This window comes from Hetaerina americana, unplaced genomic scaffold, assembly GCF_022747635.1.
Source record: "Hetaerina americana unplaced genomic scaffold, ioHetAmer1.1.p SCAF_3, whole genome shotgun sequence".
Classification (NCBI taxonomy): Eukaryota; Metazoa; Arthropoda; class Insecta; order Odonata; family Calopterygidae; genus Hetaerina; species Hetaerina americana.
This window is the reverse complement of record NW_027286874.1, coordinates 29,971,252-29,994,467: the sequence shown is the minus strand read 5'-3', so window position 1 is coordinate 29,994,467 and position 23,216 is coordinate 29,971,252. Positions and strand designations below refer to the sequence as shown.

General features: G+C 39.2%; 1 protein-coding gene across 2 annotated transcripts in view; it reads left to right on the top strand.

Moving 5' to 3' along the window:
* The first annotated feature begins 8,659 nt into the window (after positions 1–8,659).
* The window catches only part of ci (cubitus interruptus), a 43,635-nt gene continuing 29,078 nt past the window's right edge, over positions 8,660–23,216 (top strand). For both annotated transcript variants that reach the window (XM_071588729.1, XM_071588728.1), the window contains exon 1: positions 8,660–8,904. In XM_071588729.1, coding sequence (XP_071444830.1) covers positions 8,751–8,904 — 154 coding nt within the window. In that variant the 5' untranslated portion in view covers positions 8,660–8,750. The remainder of the gene's footprint in view (positions 8,905–23,216) is intronic.

Sequence of the window (23,216 nt, the reverse complement as noted above, 5' to 3'; positions counted from 1 at the left end):
ATAAATAAACAGTTTGTTTCTAAGACATTAATTCCAGCAAATAGTTTTTTGTAGCTGTATTTAATCTTTTTTAGTTTTTTTATCGAAAACAATGGACAACAAGAAAATATGCACTGGGGTCTCAAGACATAATTTTAGATAACGATCAGTGTCTCATTAGGTTAGTTCGACGGTGCAGAAGTTCGAATGAATATATAAAAATTCGCATGTTTTTATCGCGGTCCATTACAGGTGGGTCATCGGATGCAAATGTATTGAGCCATGTAGATGTGTATTTTTTCTCTCTCTTTAACTTTAGGACCTTTTCGTGTGAATATTTTAAGCCGGAGCGAAAGATCGTGTAGTTAACTTTCTACCTTAATCTCATCGTTCTAGTTTAACCAGAAGGTGGGATCCGCCTCGGGTGTTTTCATTAAAATTGACAGCTAATAAGTGAGTGCCATTAATGTAGAGGGCAGTACACGGTAGGCCATCAGTGTGTACCTCACGGTTGAAGACTTATATGAAGTCGGCCTCTCGATGTCTTATGGCCGACTTGGTACTCCGTCCCACCGCTATCTCCGGCAACCGCTCCTTTCACCCGTCATCTAAACTCCATGTTGATGACAATTCAGACCATTTCTGTCGACAATGATAATGGGAGAGGGAAAAATAAGTTCAGGAAACTCGAAGATCTTGTTTTATTAGTGATATTTGAAGTGCTGTTTGGTTTACCCAGCCGGAAATGATCAAATTTATCCTGACGTTCGCTCCTGAACCTGTCACATACCCCGCCGAAGTCTAGCGGAACTCTCGCCAGCCCTTATATTGCTGTGCGGTCGATTAGTTTCGAAGGCAAAGCGTTAGCATATGTGCATTTGAATCACTTGATCAGAGTTAACTGCGAGAGTTCCGAAATACTTGAATGAAACACCAAATCGTTGAATCAACAAGTCCATCTTGAGCCATTCGTATACATACGTATATACGTATAAAGGAGTACTGGGTAAAATAATTGTGCACCTGATTCCTTTGGTGAGCAATATCGAGAAATGTACAATGCATTTTCTCTAAGTTTATGATATATAACTTCTGTAAGTTTAAGGTTCTTCTCTGAGACTATAATACGAGGGTCATCCGGAAAGTAGTACCCGTTCGTGCCGCATGAAGTGCTGACGACGCGAGTAGCCGCTGGACGAGGTCAGATAGCTTCAGTGGCTTGTCTGCCTTCTCTGAGCCAAGTTGCGTGACGCTAGCATTGCCTGTGTTGTTTCTGTGATTGTTTACAATGTTTAAAAAAATTGAGAACGCCGCCAGTTGTGAAGTGAGGGCAGTGATTAAATTCCTCAATGCAAGAAACGTTCGCCCATGTGATATTCATCGCCAATTAAAGGAGGTGTATGGAGACAATGTAATGGACGAGTCGTCTGTTCGGCGGTGGTGTCGCAACTTCAACATGGGGAGGGGGAACACACACGACGATGAGTGTTCGGGGAGACCGTCTGTCATTACAGACCAACTGGTGAGCTCAGTTGACGAATTCGTGAGGAACGATCGGCGCGTCACAATTGATGACATCTGTGAGCATTTTCCCAATGTTTCTCGAACAATTGTTCATGAAATTGTTAAACACCATCTGCATTATGCAAAAATTTGTGCAAGATGGGTCCCTCGCGTATCTCAATGAGCTGGCGGCGAAGGACTATGCAGCAGGAATACAGAAACTTGTCACACGTTATGACAAATGCCTTAATTTGCTTGGAGATTATGTTGAGAAGTAGTTTAAAGTATCCTCTTTCAAATAAAATTTTTTATGTTTGTTAATATTTACTTTTGTGTCTTTATTTTAACGAACGGGTACTACTTTCCGGATGACCCTCGTACAAGGCACACATCAGAATTATAGACGTCATATTAATGCTTACCCACCCACATAATTTAGATGACGTTACATGTAAAGTTAGTTCTCGCCGAATCGCATTTATTTGTCATTCTGTCGCATAGTTACACGGGAGGAAGTTGGCGTACTGTTTTGATTTCTGTTTCAGATAACTTCTAATCAAATATTTACGCATCCGAATGACATTGTGCACGGAGTTATTGAAATGCAAGATAGATTTTTTTCAAGGCGAGATTTTTTTCATATCGAGTCGCCCGGTAAATAATCGGGAAGAGTTTATTACAACTTTACATTACAACTTATTGGTTTTTTGGCGAGAGAGGTTTCATTGCATTATTTCATGAAATGCTCTTTTCTGACGGTGGTCTTTACTTCTATGGCGCAGATGTGTGGTCACAGGCCCTATCGATTGGGGGGAACAATTGGAAAGGAAGAATCGCGAAGGGTAGCAAAAGGAGGGGAGGGGGGAGAAGTTGGAAAGTGGAAGAGAGCTGAAAAAGGAACAAGGTATCGAATGAGTGAAGAGACTTTAAGTGGCGACCTTGGTACTTTTCGTGCTCGTCCTGTAATGTCTAGCGTTGCCGCTGCAATCCACTGCTGCGGTCAAAGATCCCTTTTGAATTCGTCATTTTGCCCGTTTTGATTTTTAATGGTTATTGCCAAATATTTTAAAAAATTCATTTGCTCATGTTTAAGATATGATAGGTACCAAAGTTAATAATAACTTCACCATCGATTGATAGAATAATAGACGAAGAGATAAAACTTGGTTGTTAATTGGAGGGTATGGAATGATACAAAAGGTCAGTAAACAATGAATCAATACTGTGTGGGTGTGCAAATTGCAGTAAAATCTCCTGATAAATTGTCATCCCATCTAGTGACCTCTCCATTCTCAGCTTACTTTGGGCGTAAAGTTTATCTTAATTCAAAGCACCAGTGGTTCAAGTACTAAGAATCTAATTAATGGAAATCGTCTTATTTAAGTTATGATTATCACAGGAAACTTTGAGTAGATGTAGTTATAAATGCGAAAAATCAATTACTTAATGTTTGGAAGACGATTCCATGGCATGTGAAAACAAATAAATCCGGCTAAGGCATTACCTTGGCATTAACGATGGTGCGGACAGAAGCGTTTCCCTAATTCAGGAATAAAATTAAGTACATGCTGCGAAGAGGAACGAATTTCGATTACTTCTTTAGACCAAATATTTACTGCTGTGAATAAGGCCGTCATGAAAATGAAACATTTTTTATTTTTGAAATGGTATTTTAATATTTTCTTATATGTAAGTCTAGTTATGTATCAGTTATTCTGAAAATTTGACCGCACAAGGTTTGCACTGCTTAGCAAATCAAACGAACTCATTCTCTTCTGACTCTTGCAGTTGGCTTCAAAATCACGCTCCGCTTGATTGAATAGATCGAAAATGTGGCCTCAAATTTTTGAGAATTTTCAAATGGTAAACCATATGGTTTGCTGATTTCTTTGTCGTTTCCTCCCCTATAATGATAAATATAGAACTGCATAAAAGAGATAAATGAAAAAGATGAAAATGCATCCTGGTGTCGTTTACCATCTTACATGATGCGATGATCAGGACCGACTCAATTAAAATTATGCCACCCCTTCAGTGTTTCCAAATTTATAGTCTATGAAATTTCGTTCTGCATTGTAATGTGAACGAATTGGGGAGAGTGGATTTTGGCGATATGGTGACGATGCGGGCGTCAAGTGAACACCCTACATTTTCTTTCATATCAGTAGAAATATTTACTCCACGATCACGCTCTTTTCATGTCTTTACAAATTTTAATTGGAGTGATAACCTGCTAAGCATTTGCTATTGTATATTTAATTGGAACAAATTAATGTGAGTGCATTTCAAGTCACCTGAGGTTGAAGAGTATTTGAATTTTCCCATGCGACGAGCTTGGGGAACAGAAGAAAACTTCACGGTCACATTGAGTGGATCATGAGAAGGTTGCTGTGGTTTTATCGTTCCATTCGGTAAACCGATCGTTAATATAACGATATTTCCGTCGATGAAACGTAGAATTTTACAACTCGCCCGTCCAATTAAACGGTGCGTGCCTAAATTTAACGAATGTCAGTGAAACCGGTATGTGAACGGACTTAAATATATTTAACGGACTTGTTTCTCATTTTCAACTAAATTCATTATACACGAGTCTGATCCTTACGTTTCGTTTCTCTCGTAATAGTTTGTGTTAATATTTTAGCGTCAGTCACAGGAAAAATAAGCATGGAATCCTCATTGAAGAAACCTACGATGCATGAAGATAGCTCGTGGACAATTGGATAAGTGGGTCGAAACATCTTAGACATTTGCGTAATCTTCTTTGGTCGTTATATTTTCTAATAAATTAATTTCCCTTTCTATGTACGTAACTGTATCCAATGCCGGTTTGAGAAATTTGGACACCTCGTGAGATTTTTCCGATAAACCCGACTACCGTTTCTCTATTCCCAACTCGAACATGGATATTCTGTGGATGATTAAACATACGGTTTAACGAAAACCTTTATGACCCGTAGCATAATTATTTATTTATGTTTAGATGTCTGTAAGATCCCTAAATGTGTTTTCACCAATTACACTTGAACAATTCAATACTTCACTCATGAGTAATGTATCACTCAAAAGCGGCAGATGGCTAAAGGGTTTCCCTCAATGCCCTTTAGGGCTTAGAGGGAAAATACTCGCTAGGGGACCCTACCGATAGGACTAGATCCCGGAGGACGTCCCGAGAAATTTATGAGACTGTGATAACGACAAATACATTGGTTATGCATAATTACACCGTATGAACAGCGAATTATTTCTCGTAATGAATTACAAGATTTTTTAAGTATCAATATTTTCAAGTGTGAATTGTTATGTGAAGTTCACTATATAGTCGTACGTTGTAGCAATACTAATATTATTTTTCTTATTCTCTGATACTACTTCCAGAAAAATAACTACGTACATATTATACTGTTCCTTTGAAATCGAATGTTTTGACTTTTTTCTTTGCTGATTTCGCTTATGTAAGTAATCATAAGGGAAGAGTTAACAATTTTTTAAATTTTTAATAGCTGTGATACGGTAACCTTTAATGATTGCCTTCGCGGGTAACTTGCTGACTTTCCTGCCGTTATTTCCTGCCCTGACGGCAATATTTTTTTCTGCCATTGTATACGAATGTAGTTCGCATATTAACGATTGCGATAATAGTTAACATATTATTTTTAGTATTTAGATTTTATACACGGATTAGAATGCGCACATTTTCAGGAATTATATTTAATTTTTCGTTAATTTATTCGCTGAATTTCAATTATAACGAAAATCAAATAAAAATAATTGATATACCATTCGTTCAAAAAATGCACAATCAGCATACACGTAGCAATTGTATTTTCCTCTCGTGACTTAAACCTCTGGGGAAAATCAGTGTAATCAAACGGGTTCCAAAATTATATTAGGAACAAGATTAAAATTTCCTCCTTTAAAGCTCCAAACCATTTAACTGTCCTTTTACATGAACAGTATTTCACACAGAAAAATTATATTATTATTTCATCAATATTTTTGTCAATCATCAATATATTTGTAAATACTTCATTTTTTATTGTCTTTTCGGTGATCTGTTCCTAGTCAGCGGTTTTACATAAAGATAATTGACCTGGAACAAAAAAAATGGAGAACGAACCTATTTGTAATCAAGTGGGCTCTGAAAACGAAGTGGAATTATGTCGTTGATCGTTCAAGCTTGGCGCGATTGGCTTCTTTGAGGTGATGAATTGTCCCGTCCCATGAAACGCCAACTCCCTCAAAGGCGCAGTTAGGGACCAAGGTTGCTTCCCTCTCGGGAAGTCGATAAACCGGAAGTTGCAACTCACGATTCACCTACACGTTACGACCCTTTCCTGCCTCTACCTGCCAGCCCACCTGTTTTTGGGCCGTGGCTTCTGCTTTACTCAGGTTAAATGTTTGTTAAATATTCCCGGTCGGCCACTTGGTGGTTGTAGGGAACCACGTGAGCTGCATTTTGTCTACTTGAACTCGTTCCACCCTTTCTAGGCTCGACAGTCCTTTTAGGGGGGGAAGAATAGTTTTTGGTCAATAAACTAGCCTTTAACAGGTACAGTCTTCCATGCAGAAACGAATTACATTAATGCTTCGTGAAAATATTTTTTAAAGACCTCTAATGCATGGCTTCATTGTGGTGTTCTATTCCTATTCAGCAGTCCATGCAGATCCTTCAACTACCAAACAGCCATATCCACTCAATGGATGAAAAAAATTCGTTGATTCTTTGTCTTGGTTACAACGGATTTTATTTATTTACATATTCGAATTTCCTCTTCTCGTCTGAGATTACTGAATTCCGAGAGCATTTAAATATGAGTAATGTTTAGTATTGCATGAAATTCGAACGCCGCAGAAGTTTTGGAATTCGATATCCCGACGACCTATGCAAATTGTCATTTGATTCTAATCAACGTTTACGCAAAAATAATTTTCCGTTGGCACTACTGCGAGGAAAGAATATCCAAATAAGTTAAAGGGCACTGGTTGAATGAAATCATGCTTCGTCGAGGGGATCGAGATGGTGCGGGGGCTAACGTACTGGCTTCCCACCCTGAGGGCGCGGGTTCAAATCCCGGCGGTGTTGAATATTTTTCAGAGGTATCTCGATCCCTACTTGAGGTGCTTTGTGGAGGGCACTTTGAGTGAGTACGCCGTCCGTCGGATGGGACGTAAAACTGTGGACCCCTTGGCGCCTTTCGTAAAGAGTAGGCTAATGCCGACGCCGGGTTTCTCTCCACCCTTCATCCTTTCCTATCCATCCCCTATGGCGCAAATGACCTTAGCTGTCGGTCGCCTCCCCTCAAAACTACTACTACTACCATGCTTCGTCGAACAGGGTTTATTAGTTCAAACCGAAGGAAAATCCGCGGCATCTAATTTTCATGTCTCTTTCGCATTTATAAAGTTAGCGGCGATAGATTTGCATGCCCTGCCGTTAAATCGTCAAATCCAATACAGGATATAATGATTTGCGGAGTATGATTTATATTAATGTATTTATAATTGCACATTGATGACTAGTCGTCGAGAAAATTACTCTGGACACGCCCTGGGTTTTCGGACCGTCTGCAGGATGCCATTCGGCAATTTATCTTAAGAAGAGGAAGGCAATATTACATTCTTGAGTTCGAGTCATTAAAAGGCCTTCAAGGATTCTGTCTCTTGAAGAGTTTACTGTTTGACCTCATGCTGTCACAATCTTCGTGGAGTAGCGATTTAGCCGTTTTCGAGATTAAGGCTGGCAACCGATCCTCATAAAAGAAGTGAACATACGTGCCAACCTATCACATCCCGGGAGAGAAAATATTTTTTGTGGCTTCTTTACGGCTACACTATTCCACTCTACCGAAGAAAAGACATATTTTGCTTCCTTGCGCAGGAGATTATTTTCTCGAGCCTTAGATGTATTCATTGGAAGAATGTTTCGCACACGGCTGGTGGTCTGCCACGCAGGGACTCTGAAATATCCCAAGTGGAACAGAGCTGCTGGTTTTCTCAAATTGGCGCTGTCTTTAAGGTCATTATCATAAATAGTCATCAAGTCCAGGATTGGAATGATGCAACCCTCCTCTTGGCCCTGTCTGGTAACTTCCACATGCCTTCCTTATCGTTCGCGTGTATGAATTAGTACACCGGGATACCAAGCCAGTTTTTGACACTGTGAAAGTGTTCAGGGAGTTTATCCGTGATATCCTAATTAATATTGTGGTGTCAATACAGCAGAGAGAGAATATTTTTCTAAAAGAACTAGTCGAATGAATAGATGGAGAAGTAGATATTGAGAAACCATTTTTCCATTTGACCGAATATTCGGCGGGCGTTCTTATATGGTTCCCCTTCAACTTTGTCTAGTTTAAAGTAATAACAGACTAATTTTTCAAATTTTTACTTATTAAATTAAACAATAAAGGTATATATTTTTTTGTAATGGCTTAAAATATAAAATAAGAAAATATTTACCTATTGAATGGCTGAATTACATATGGTTATATGATATTAATCGAATTGCTTTTAATAATGTTTAGTGAGGCAAGACGATATGATATTTTCCATTGTTCCTTTGGCTTTTTAGGGTATTACTGGCAATGAATGAGTAATGACTTATTTCAAGAATTAATGTGGTTGGAATTGCTGAGTTGAGAAAGGGTTTCAATCGTTCAGTTATTAAATTTAATATAAAAAAATCACAGGCCCAATTACATTGGATACATAACAATAAGTTAGTTAACAATATGGAGTCGTGGATTGGAGGATAAAGGAAATAGCAAATCAAGTTAAAAAGGGTGAGAAGAGGAATTGATTTTGATTGATTGATTATGAGAATAAGCATTTTGTGTAACTTTTAAGTGGAGTCTGATTATCCTATACATACGAGTGTGTAGCACCTATTCTCCCTCCCTCCATGATCGCGTATAAAATGGCACACCCCTCCGTGGTAATGTACTGGCTGATGTTATCTTCATAATAACTTTATAATGTCTTCTCTCTCTTCCAGGTTAGATCTCCCGCCGTTCCCGGGCGCGTCGCTCCCCCGGCCTCGCGGTGTGGACGGCGAATCTGAGAGGGGTCCGGTGGGGAGCGAGGACGAGCGGCCGGACGCCCACCTCCACCCCGCCCCCCAACCGCCCTCTCTGTCGGATCTCATCCTGGGCCACCGGGCGCCACCCGCCCCCGCGCCCCACCACGCCGCCATCCACCACCACCACGGCCACCACCACCCGGCCGCCGCCCCGCCCCCGCCCTTCCGACTCCACCACGCCACTTACATGGACCTCTACGGCTCCCTCCAGGCGGCGTCGGCCGCCGCGGCCGCTGCCGCCGCCGCCGCCTCCCTCCGCTCTGCGCTCGACCAGCACCCGCACGTCGCGCATCCACACGCCATGGACACCAACGGAACCACTCCCCGAGGTGACTATACGTGTACGTATCAATTTCACTGGTAGTGTGCGAGATAACCCCAGAATCGAATCGAAACAGCGATATTGATCACATTAAATGTTAATCTAATCGAAAATAATATTTCTAAGTCAAGACGCTGTACAACTTTTTCTGTGTGTAAAAACTTAACGGAAAATAATTACGTACAATTTTCGTTTAGTCCTGGGTGTGATGACGATAGTGTTTGAATGCAAGCGTAATTGACCTAAGGACTTTGATTTCCAGGGTCAGAAGTTTAACCATATAAGTACGAGGGTCATCCGGAAAGTAGTACCCGTTCGTGAAATAAAGACACAAAAGTAAATATTAACAAACATAAAAAATTTTATTTGAAAGAGGATACTTTAAACTACTTCTCAACATAATCTCCAAGCAAAATAAGGCATTTGTCATAACGTGTGACAAGTTTCTGTATTCCTGCTGCATAGTCCTTCGCCGCCAGCTCATTGAGATACGCGAGGGACCCATCTTGCACAAATTTTTGCATAATGCAGATGGTGTTTAACAATTTCATGAACAATTGTTCGAGAAACATTGGGAAAATGCTCACAGATGTCATCAATTGTGACGCGCCGATCGTTCCTCACGAATTCGTCAACTGAGCTCACCAGTTGGTCTGTAATGACAGACGGTCTCCCCGAACGCTCATCGTCGTGTGTGTTCCCCCTCCCCATGTTGAAGTTGCGACACCACCGCCGAACAGACGACTCGTCCATTACATTGTCTCCATACACCTCCTTTAATTGGCGATGAATATCACATGGGCGAACGTTTCTTGCATTGAGGAATTTAATCACTGCCCTCACTTCACAACTGGCGGCGTTCTCAATTTTTTTAAACATTGTAAACAATCACAGAAACAACACAGGCAATGCTAGCGTCACGCAACTTGGCTCAGAGAAGGCAGACAAGCCACTGAAGCTATCTGACCTCGTCCAGCGGCTACTCGCGTCGTCAGCACTTCATGCGGCACGAACGGGTACTACTTTCCGGATGACCCTCGTACTTCAGACCGTTTTGGATAAATTTTTGTCTTAAATTTAAAATGAAAAATGTGTCATCTTAAAGGAAGTTAGTGTACTTAATTGCGAACAGAAAGTCTTTCACGGCTGGGTTCCCACATATTCTTTAGATGTATTCCTGCCGTAATATTTCCAAAATCATTCCTCTCTTCGGAGAACTTTAGCTGGGAAACGGGGAGTAAATACTTATGAGAAGGGAAGTCTTTTAAGACATTATATATTGCCGCCATATTAACAGTTCATCAACACTATGTTTAGATGCCTATTTTGGCAGGCCTACTCGCGGTTTGTTCCCCCATTGTATCAGTCAACCACTTCTCATATGTATATTTTCCTTCAACTTTTATCTTATCAATTATCTTGGTGATTTAACCTCCCCTCCCCTTTCCTCGCTTCCACCTCCATCAAACAAGCCTTTCTAGTACAGCATATAATCCAATCCATCCTGCTGTTTCTGATCATCAAAGTTTAGAGGTTAAATTAAAAATAAAAAACCCAATAGCTTCTTTTACATGTTAAAAATGATTTGTCAAAGAAAAGCACTCAGGCAGATATCATGCGAATGTAATTCGGAATTTACATCTGCATATACTCAATGCCTCGTAAGCCGCCGCAAGGGCGTGTGGCGGGGGGTGTTAGGACACCACCCGTAATTAAGAAAGAGAAAAAAACCGCATGCAAAAGCCACAAATTTATCCACAAACAAAAACATGGTCTACATTCATGCAAGAACACTTACACCCCCACACATGCAAACACTCAAAGTACCAACTAACATACACATGCACGTACAATTACACCTAATATTTTTGCAATGTTTAATTTTGTTCCGACTTGTAAATTCAGTGTTTTTAATATTTCTAGAGTGACTTTGGTTTCTTACTATTATGATTTCTAATTGTTCGGGGAAAGAATTAGAATTTGTATCTATCTGCACTAGAATCTATCTCCCTTATATACTTGCCCGCAGACTTTACGAATGTTTAACAATAGAGAATTGAATATTTAATCTTTGTTTCGATTTCTTAGTAATTTGTTCTCATCCAGTTCATGGCATCATTTTTGTTCAAAGAAAGGTAATTATGATATAAGTTCAATTAGGTAAAGGAGGCCCATTAACATGTATTTCATGTTTAAAAAGGTCAGTGCTAACGAAGAATGATCCACGGACTTGTGCCTGCTCGCGAATCTCCAGTCGTCGGTACCCAGCGAGTTGCCAGGCTCGTGTCGATACCCCCCACGTCGGTAACAGTACACCGATACTCGACACCTCTGGAAAAAAATTGCCTGTCCGCCCCCAGTTTGAGAAGAATTGATCTGAGATAACACACAACAATGATCAGTTTCCGGTCACCATCGCAACCCCATTCTTATCCTAGGATCTCTTGGGGAGGGTTTGCACCGACAATGGTTTCCGGGGAGCGTCCGACTTTTGTTTGCTGAAGAAACATTTTTGGAGAGGCTGCGGGATTGCCATGGATCGCTGCAGGTTGGGCTTTATGGTGTCTGTAAAAGAGATTTTTTTCATTCACTTTTGGCACGAAAAAACGCGAAATTCGCCGCTGCTCGACGCACAGCTCTTGCCATTGCTAATTGACCGCCCAAGAAACGGAGAGCAAGGGAGAAAAATTGAAGAATTTGATGTACCCTGGAAAGTTTATCCGTTATCTTCTTGATTCTCCAGGTTTTTGTATAACTGAGGCTGGTGCTCGTAATTTTTAACAAAGAATGTACTAACGCTTACAATTCAATTTAGATACTCAAATAGCATATGGCTGTCCTTATTAATTTATATTAAAGTTTAAAATTTAAACTGAGGAAAAGGAAGAGTTATGATTACTTATAAGCTACCTTCTACGCTACCTTATAAGCTACCTTCGCGCATTTAGGAGCCGTACTTGAGGAGACATTTTTTCTGGCATTTTGTAGTATTCTACATTGCCAAGCGGTTGTTATAAGCATGTATTCGCCTTATTGGTGTAAATTATTGTTAGGCACTTTTTGACGCGGAAGAATAATTATTATGACCTTGATGAAACCAGATGAAACTTGACGACTTAAGTTGTAGACAGTAAGCACATGCTATATTTTTAAATTTTCGAGATTCAAATACGATGATATATTGACAGCGAAACATAACGCAAGGAAAGGAGTGGGTAAGCAATGGGATATCTTGAATCAATTCTATTTTAGTACCAACTTTACGCTGTAATACAGTAATTTCTTCCAAAGTTACCTGTACAAATTATAAATATTAGTTATTTTTCCATATTTAGTGACATAATGTCAAAAATAACCGTAATGTTTGTCAAATATTGTTTTCCTTCTCCTCAACCTCATTCTAGAAACACTTACTGATTCATTTGAGTCGTACATTTGTTCTTCTTAATTCTCTCTGTCACCGCATATCCCCTGCCTCCAAGTCTCTCTTTTCTGCTCCCATTTTCTATACCTCTCTTACACAGATAAGATGTTTTAAGTGTGTGCTTTCTAGGTTTTTAGACATCAGTAATCGCATATTTGTGGAATTTTAATCTTGTGGAATGCCTCATTTGGCCTTGCCCTTATGGACATCACGCTTTCCAGGGTCGACGTGATATAGAACATTTTTGGGTGCATTTAAATTGAGAAAATTGAAACGGAAGAGTGAGATGTACCAATTAATTGAGTTGCCCATATGTTGACAACGACATCCTTATCACCCCGTCTCTCATCTTAACTCAAAGGTGCCGACGTAAATTTTATGACCGGAATATCACTGTTCGTGAATTCTTTCTCTTTTACGTAAACTGTTAAATGTTAATGCTGCTAGGGGGCATTTTTACTATTAATAACAGAGGGCTGAGTTATGAAATTATGTATCCCCTTTCCCTCGTAAACTCTCCAAAATCTCGGGATATACCTATGGCATATGATACTTAGGCATAAAAACTATTGGCATGTGCTTTAATTGGACCCAAATCCCGTGCCAATACGATAAATAATCAGTGGGTAATTGGCCAAAGACTTTATTGTCCCAGGAGCGTAAGTGGATTTTAAAAATTATGTTGGTCGTATTTTCAAGCCGTGTCATATTTTGTCATTTCCAATATCAGTTAATGCAAGTAACAATTTTGCTTGAGTTTTTTGCTATATGGGGTGGTCTCAGGGGCAGTAGCTTAGACAACATTTTTGTTTTCTCTTCGCCGATATAGATTCACGAACGTACGCACTGAAGTGAACTTTGATACAAATTGTATCGACTTTATTTTGATCGAAATTAGCGTTGTCTCCAGATTACTCGCGAATAAATTCATGTATTCTCTTCATAATTGCAATTTACCTTTTAGAACTCAGTTAATTGACACCCTGGTAAAGTATAGATTGGTTAACCATCTGTTGACTGACGGAGCCAATTCAATAGTTATCGGCGAGGAGAATCATAGCGATGTGTGCAGTTACGTATGTGATTTTATAGCGTGTGTTATTCCTCTTGGGTAGTTCATAAAAAAGGACCATTTTAAGGAGTAAAAACAACGCCAAGTATAATCAGTCGTGTTTGCGTTCTAACTTGAAGGAATTTACCCGCGATGAATAAGAAAAACACTTGGTAAAATTTCACATTTATTTATCGAAATACTTTTAAAAAAGCACTGGAGGCTGAAGAGTTGCTTCCAAGTCGTTAACAGCAAGTGAAGTTATAACGTCTGGTTGAGTCAGTAACAGTATCCCCGCCCCCAAGTTATAATTGGTATAGAGTTACAGTGCGTAAGTGAAAGCGTGCACAACACCCTCTGTAGTTAATCATACCGTTCTGTTTTGAGCTCTGTGCCTCGAAATTTAAGAAACGAAAAGCTATGTTAGAGACGAAAGGCACCAGTTCAAGAAACTATTGGAAATGATGCATATTTTCGACCCCAGCGCTCTATCAACTCCCCATGGTGGTGGAATTGGACACTTCTGGCGTATCCGAGTAGGACGCCTCCAATAAACTAGGGAACCTACGCTTATGGAATTAATTTCCTGGATAACATGCTTTTTATTTGACTCGGCTTGATTAGTATAGTATTATAATGGCCATCCGTTTTATCGTTTCCTACTATGTCTCGGTGGCGGCGAGGTAACGTCCAACCCAGAGTTCGATTCCCGCTTTGGTGGGTTTTCCTCCGCTTAGGGCTTGGGTGTTTGTAAATGTCTTTGATGTAATATGTAGGGGTTAGGCACTATACAGTCTCAATCTCACCTCAACAAAAAAGTTTTTAAATAGGTAAATTAAAAAAAATTAATGTAAATATTTTGGCTTTTATGCACCCGAAAGATACTAGAACGCGTCGGTATCCATTAGTTTTTATTACAAATAAATAAAAAAACCAAAACTATCACTATTTCAACCGAAGTGAGCAAAAGGAATGAATTATTGTCCGCATTTAAAATGCAAATCGTGCAGGGCCAAGAAAAATCTCGGGAAACGTAGAAAAAAGTTTGATACACAAACCCCGTTGGAAAGTTGTTGGATTCAGGACCTAAGGGAGGGGTGAGTGAAGGAAAAAATAAAGTATGTGGCACTCTCTTGCTTAATTGAGTTATAAATTAGGTAAGGAAATGTAGAAAGTAATAGCAAAGAACAGGTGTAGAATTTCGATGAAGGTCATGCATTTTCAGAAAAAACATGTTTGCTTTGTTATCGATATTAAAATATGGCCTGTTTGCCTTACTTTTTCGCCTGAGACTTCTCTCATTTGTATTTACGGGTTGATTCTAATAGTGTATTGGTGCTATTCATATGATAAGATTATTGTGAATACGGCGACCTTAAGGAAATGAATGAATCTAAATTTTGAGTACTTCGATATAATTTGATATTTGCTCCTGCATTTAAAAGATACTAAAGCCAGTGTCACTCGCACGTGAATGATATTTCTCGGCATGCTCCGACAATAGTATCTGAGCGGAAAAGCGGATGGATTATGAGACGAAAATTGCCATGCACGGAAAATCGTTGTGATCGCCCGCTCAGAACGAGTAAGATTAACCCTTCAGTTTGGTTGGAAATTTTCGAGAAATTGTCGGATATATGATATAAGCAATTACGCAATTATTTTAAATTAAGACATCCAAAAAATACCATGGTTAAGGCATTGACAAGAAGAAGAATAACTTGGGAATTAATCATTTCATCAAATTATTAGGACTTAATAAACCTCCACGATAAAAAACATTTGTCATGTATTAAGTTCAAAATCGTAATAATATCTTTATTCTTGCCTAGCGGTGGATTTCGAGTTGCCCTGGTTGCCTACATACTTACATTTTGTTTTACTTCCTCCGGTAAAACCTCAGGGTGGAGGAGGAGAGGCCGTGCCGTGCAGCCTGTTGCAGAAAAGATGAAGTAAAAGATTGGAAATATTTTCATATGTTCTGCATACGGGCGGTCCGATAAACATCCTGATGTCCATGAGCAGTTCGTACGCGAATAAGGTCCAATTTCCTTTTTTATATTGCTAGATGGACACGCAAGGCGCGTACGCATTTCGTTACTCTTCCTATCCTATAATTACACAGAGAAGGTAGGAAGCTTGATTATGGTGGGATTATGCCCGGGTAATTCTCTCTCATGTTTAATTACGCATCGAGAAAATATCAATCGCTTCATAATGGATGCGAGGGGAGGGTGGGGTGAAATTTAGGAGCTATCTTAAAGTAAGAAAAGTAAGAGTAAGTGAACTTGGGAGTTAAGTTGGGGAGAGTGCTAAGTTACTTAAGCTCCTTATCGAATTACGTTCGGTTCATTCGGAGAGATCATTCAATCGCATAGGAAATAGAAAATTTGGAAGAACTGAGAAGGATTTTAGCCACCAATTTACTTTATTCACTTTAAAATAAAATCATTCCTGCTACTACTAATACTATACCTATTAACCGGTTGGCGTAACAAGGAGAAAGTATTCAAGGTACAAAAGCATAATATATCAGGAAAGGCAAACCGAACAACAATTCCTGAGAATTCAGTCGGTCACCTCTTCTTAATAGACCCTACGCTGAGAGAAATGTTCACCCTCGGGGGAGGATTGAAGGGTTTGCATTGAGCAATACATGGTGATACCACTACGGTAAGACTCTCTATGGATTCCATTGTCTGAATAAGAAGTTGGTTCAGAAGCAGAAGGTGGTTGGGTTAGGTGATGAAAACGAGTCATACAGCTGACTTTCAAAACTCAAGTTTCTAATTTCCGTGAACAACGAGCTAATGAGTAAAATAATCAAAGAAGGAATAAAATAATACAAATATAAACGCCTTTAAATCAGGAATCTTAATCTTATTTCATAATAAAGAGGTGCATTAGCGAATGTTTGGCATAATCCTTTTTGGGTATACTACACTATTATTTCTAGTAAAATTAACGCAAAAACTAATACCTTTATAATCAAACTATGCAAGATTTTCTTCTTAATTCCGAAGAAGCAAGTACATTTATTTTTCCAATACAATTCATTTTTCTTATCCGCTCCATTTTCTAATATTAGCAGAACTTTACAGGCGGTTCCTTATTATATTTTTTCTATGAAAATAATCTTTCTTCCTGTACTACATTATGCAAACCGATTAATTATGAGAAAAACAAATGTGCACTTTTCCACAGATTAATTTGTATCGCACAACGCGTTTCAGTTCATCAAACCATCTTCAGGTACAAGACAAGAATCAAATTGTGATACATCATATTTAAGTATACCTTTTGAGGAAGGGGGGGGAGGAAAGAGTGAAGAGTAAGCAAGGTGGGGACAAAGAGGGGAAATATGGAAAACCCAAAGAAACAGGGAAATTGAAGAATTGGAGAGGTAAAAAGGGGGGGAGATAAGCTCTTGTGGTCATTATTTGAGAGGATGGTGGCAGGTAGCTGGTATCCTGGGGGTAGGAAGGAGGGAAGAATAAAGACGGGTTAAGCGGGAAGGGGATATGGAAGGGATGGAGGCAGGTTGAGGGATGAGGTGTAAGTGATTATAAGGAGGGCATTATCAGAGAAGGGTTGTTCGACTCATACTGACAGTAGTTGGCAGGGGGTGGTTGGATGGGAAAATACGCGAAGGGTAGAGTCGGTTGGAGAGAGGGAATTTCCCTGTTTGCTGTGGAAACGGGATTCTGAGGAAAGGAGAGTGGCTCATAAAATTATTGTCATTATTATTTCATGTGAAAGTAACATTCATATTTAATGCTACCATTTCAAGTTGCTCCAAAATATCAAGTATTTTGCCTTTACTTTCGTAGTGTAGAATCTCAGGATAAAATTTACATGAGTGGGATGATTGTAGTAGATGCTTAGCTAGGAGTGATGTTTCATAAAAAGTCCTCCAGCATCTTACATGCTATTTTATTTTAGTCTTGAAACATCTACCGGTCTGGCCTATGTAGCACATGTCACAGGAATCACCCTTCACTTTGTAAATTCCGAATTGTAAGAGGGATTCTAGTTTGTCTTTGTCGCGGCAAAGGATTTTTTCCCAGAGTATGCGGATTATAAAATGATATACTTTCTTTTGTTATATTTTCGGGCAATCTTATTAGAAAGATCACCTACGAACAATAGATGACACCACTAATTGCGCTTTTATTGTGTGGGACTAAAGGAGTATAACTGTGAAATAGCTTTAGACTTTAATTTTTACTTTAAAAGATTGGCAAAAAATTTTACACTATATTCATTGGATACTACTACTATTGATTTTATCGATTCCAGCTCATGGTTAGAATTTTTTATAGAAAGGGGTAAATGAACAAGTCTGTGTATCAGTGAATGGAAGACTGACAGTTTCTGGTTCGTAGGGTGGCAGGAATCGGCTGGGATGATTACATCCCTGTAACATGTTTTCCTGTTTATGTCAAAACTATGTTTATCATCTATGATTGATATGGAAATGTAAAGAAAGTTACTATTTCCCGGATTCGATTTCCATGGTGAACTTAATTTTGAGGTGTTGGGCATTTAAAAGATTAAGTAAACCGTCTAGTTGTCTTAGTACTCCCAGTCCAACAGCATATGATGTCGTCCACATAACAATACCAGTAGAAAATATTAGTTAGGATAGGATAGCCGGAGTTAAATAATTGTGATTCTAAATTGTCCATAAGTAGTCCAGAGTCCTACTGAATTTCCTACCTATCCCTAATGGCGCAAATAGGCTTAGCTGTCGGCCCCCTGTCCTAGTAAATACTACTACCTATGCTTGCCACGCATTTCATTTAATTATTTTCCTTATATAAAGCTTAGAAAGACTCCCTAAGAGAAAAAAAACTGGTAAAAGTTCTACGCAATTATATTTTGCGTTTACATCGCTGGTCCCCCGAGTAATAGTCTCATCAGTCTCAAGTGTAAGGGTTTGGACAGTAAGTGATATGCTTCACTTTTGTTGGTTGCTTAAAGTTGAGCCATATCGCTGTGTTATTATATGATTACCATGATTTCTTGGTTGCCATTAACCGAGAATAGCTCAATGCAAGTCCTTCAATCCTCCCCCGAGGGTGAACATTTCTCTCAGCGTAGGGTCTATTAAGAAGAGGTGACCGACTGAATTCTCGGGAATTGTTGTTCGGTTTGCCTTTCCTGATATATTATGCTTTTGTACCTTGAATACTTTCTCCTTGTTACGCCAACCGGTTAATAGGTATAGTATTAGTAGTAGCAGGAATGATTTTATTTTAAAGTGAATAAAGTAAATTGGTGGCTAAAATCCTTCTCAGTTCTTCCAAATTTTCTATTTCCTATGCGATTGAATGATCTCTCCGAATGAACCGAACGTAATTCGATAAGGAGCTTAAGTAACTTAGCACTCTCCCCAACTTAACTCCCAAGTTCACTTACTCTTACTTTTCTTACTTTCAGATAGCTCCTAAATTTCACCCCACCCTCCCCTCGCATCCATTATGAAGCGATTGATATTTTCTCGATGCGTAATTAAACATGAGAGAGAATTACCCGGGCATAATCCCACCATAATCAAGCTTCCTACCTTCTCTGTGTAATTATAGGATAGGAAGAGTAACGAAATGCACCCAGTCTCCTTGCAATTAAACAGGGACAAAATGGTTCATATCTTCATTTATGCTACGATTCCAGGTCTTGAGACGTGTTCGAATACTTCTGCTTCGGATCCAAAATGACTTCCGGTGTGTGAAATTCAAGAGAGATAATGTGAAGGATACATACTGAAAAGAATGCTTTTTACCATAATAGAGGCTCTCTACTTACAACTTCACCATTAAAACACTGAGGAAATAATTGGTTAGGACCTTTGTGGAGAGTGCGTTGCTATATGGTTAAGAGACATGAACTCTAGTTTAAACAGTGGAGAAATGAATCACTGGAGGCTTTAGAGATGTGGTGCTTCAGGAGGATTCCCAAGATAACATAACAGCGAAGGACGAATGAGTAAGTGTTGAGGAAAGAACTACTCATTATCTCGCAGGCCGCCGCAGGGGCTGGAGGCGGGGTTGTTAGGGCACCAGCCGTATATGCAGAATAATTTGTTTGTACATACTTTTGAATACATGTTCGCTGTTATACAAAAAGTCTCCCTATCTATGTACATTTTACCATAATTGTTGTGCTTGACTAATTCATTAAATGCGAGTAACTCAGCCAATTGAATTTTTTTGCAGTCTTGGGTCCCATTTTCTTATGATTGCGTATCGTGTGAGAGAAGAGCGAGTAATAGAATCTGTCTTTGACGGTATCTATCTCTCTTTATTTTATCCCGGTGGTCGTATCTACAGATATAATTTGGTGCCCTCTGTGACGCCAGTTACCTCAGGTGCCCTATACCTTTCTATGTCTTAAGTAGTGTTTGCTGTCTTCAAGAATCAAGAGGCTTCTTCCAGCCTACGAGTAATTCCTCCAGCATACACGTAACGCATATACGCTTCATATGGTAATTGTTTTACAAACCTAGCGGATTTTCTGAGTACTAAATTTAATTCATTAATTGGCGTTAACGTAAAGGAGTCAAAGAGCGGACGACGTGGAAGAAACTGCAAATACATGTGTGGGTGGGTCTTGATTTTACACTGGGTGTGGGAACTGTGCCCAACCTAAAATTCAAGGAATATTTTTGTTTCGGTCTCAGTGTAACGACTCGAAGGAATGAAAATATCAGTGACGCAGGCGCGAATAATTCACATCATTCTGGCCCTACAACTCAAAGTTTTAGATGAAGACTATTTTTAATGGAATTTCTCGCAGACTAAAGTGAACTTCGTTGTCTCAATTATCTTTTAGAGCAGCCTTCACCGCGTTCTAGCTCTCTTTCGGAAAACGTCACCTAAAACTGTGAACCACCTTTTCATTTTAATTCCACACTTTTTCGATATCCGATTGTCATAAAAAAACATCCGATTTAGGTAAATGATAAAATGACTTAACAGTATGTTTTCTTCAATTAATCTTAAAGTTCGGACAAATTGAGTAGTTTCAGGCGTGATGCAGTGTATTGGAACGAAATGACCAAAAAATGGCAAATTTCCAATTTTCACTTGAAGATTATAGTATGTAGTACGTATGTAATATAGAGGGAAAGTGCTATTTTTGGTAATTTAATGTGTAGAATACTACATATTTAGCGGCTGTGGTGGACACAGAGGTGCATCGGATAGGGTTGCTGTGTAAGATTTTCCAAAATGCTTTTTAAATTCAAATAAATGTACCGTATTTTCCAGCCCATAAAACACACCCTGATTTTTCATGTTAGAATTTAGGAAAAATACCTGGATCTGAAAGATAAGGATTCATGTGTTTTGATGTTAACACTCAATCGAAGAAAATAGAATTGTTGCATAAAAAAGCAGCTCCACGAGTCAACGTTCAGTCAACGTCATTGTTCAGTCCCAGATATTTGACAACATTGGGCCTAAACGCCTTTAAGCTGCCTTGTTTCCGTATTCTGAAAGGTAGTTCTCTGAAAGGTAATTCTTCTGAAAGGTAATTCTAATAAATCTATAATTTGGTTATCAACACCGTTTTGTGATTAAAAAAATGGTTTATTTTTGTTGAAGAACTTCTTCAAAGCAGTTAGTATTTTTATGGGACCGTATAAAGCCCACTTCTACACGGAAGACCACATATGATGATGATATGTCATATGCAACGCAATTGTTGGTCTGAGATGGTGCGGGGGCTAACGTACTGGCTTCCCACCCAGAGGGCGCGGGTTCAAATCCCGGCTGTGTTGAATATTTTTCAGAGGTATCTCGATCCCTACTTGAGGTGCTTTGTGGAGGGCACTTTGAGTGAGTACGCCGTCCGTCGGATGGGACGTTAAACTGCGGACCCTTTCGCGCCTTTCGTTTAGAGTAGGCTAATGCCGACGCCGGGTTTCTCTCCACCCTTCACCCTTTCCTTTCCATCCCCTATGGCGCAAATGACCTCAGTTGTCGGTCGCCTCCCCTAAAAACTACTAAATTACGGGGCTCTCCCTCAGTAATGGGAGATTTTGCCATGTCATTTGTGATATTTTCTTTTGTATAAGCATATAATTTACTATAGATTCTTCCAGTCAATCTAATTTATCAAAATGTTCTCCCTCTTGCATATTGCCATGCCACGTTACCATCACATTTTCTTCAGTAATTATGTTGATTTTTTTAGACAAATTAGTGTCTTGGAACTGGGTAAAGAATTTGGCTATTGACGCAGTGGTAAATCTCATTCAGGACCTCTTTTCTTTGAAACATTCTTATTCTGCAACTAACTGGAGTTTCTGAACGCTTAAATTCAATTCAAGCATAGGGTTAATCATTTTTTGACAAATCGTCCGAAGTACGACGACTACGCTTATATTAAATGTTTCCTGTTTTTGAAGCCAGTGAATTCAGCGAGAATAATAAATGTTATGTAATTATGACAGTCTTTGCTCATTGCATTTAATTGAATCGCTTTCATTATAGGTATATACTTAAACTAGGTTATTGAAATCAGATGCGGAGGAAGAATATCGGTATTGTTTGTGATATTGGAGTTCGGCGTATTTTTGGTGAAATTACTTTTGAAAGTTGGTTATGTCAGTAACTCTCAATAGTGTATTCACTTCTATAGTAGACCCCACTGTTTTTTTCACTTAACAATATTGATCCGATAACTCCACCTTGAGAGAGTTGGGCTTTTTCCTAAACTTGCAGTTTAAACCGATGGACTTCTCTCTTCACCTTCGCTGAACAGCATAATTTGGAAACGATGATAACATTGTGTGCTTCTGATGAAAACAATGAATATAATTTTCTTGCAAAGCAAAGTTCATGTCATGTTGACCTTTCAGATTGAGTAGGATCATTTATTGACGACCCCGCATGATCTCTTTCATTAAATCTGTTACCGTTTATAGATTGCTACACTCGGCTGACCTGGAGCATTGTCCCTGGTACTTTCCTTAATTGCGCTTCACTTTATGGGCCACTTTTCCTTATATGTGTTGTGTGCTTGAGTTGTAATTTAAGCATCATCGTGCACTGTGGCCAAAGTATAACGACGATTGTGTGAACGGATGTCATCGGTTTTGATGCTGCGACAACACATTTGCATCGCACTCCATTTTAAGATATCATTGCGGCATTTGATGGTGCAGGGATGATACAATGACGGCACGTCAATATGCACCCCTTCCATTTGTGTCTAGTATTGCCGCGTCTTTGCACAATGCTGATGAACACGGCATTTCCCACATTGATTGTATCGTAATGTCTATTGTAGCAAAGATATGCCTAATATGAGAAAAAAAGTATCTCAATCTCGTTGAATACATTGATGGTTGATGTTCAAAATGAAAAATTTCAAATCTCAAATTAGCAATCACACTTGGCACTTCAGTGAGCTAATGCAAGGACATTGGTTTATCGCAGGAGATAAGTTAATTGCAATAATTCACATTGCCACCTGTGATAACATATGTTTTGACGTTCCAAAATCCTCTTACGCATATGAATGTAAATTTTTTTAAATAAAAGAGACAAAAACTGGATGTGGATTTAGGAGAAGGAGTTAGGAATCTTTTTCAGATTCATTGGATTGGTAATGTCATTACCTCCACTCATATATTTTTGAATCTTCGTCTTCATTCGGGCCTTGGCCTCCCCATGTCTTACTCCCTTGACCATTCCCTTGGGCGCAATTTTACAAGACTTGCATGACTCAGCGTGTCCCCAATATCTTTCCTTTTGTTTTCACTATGAACTTCCGTAATGGCTATTCCTACTGCGCCCTTTTAAACACCTTGTTTAATGAAATTATTTTCTACCCAACTAATTCCCAG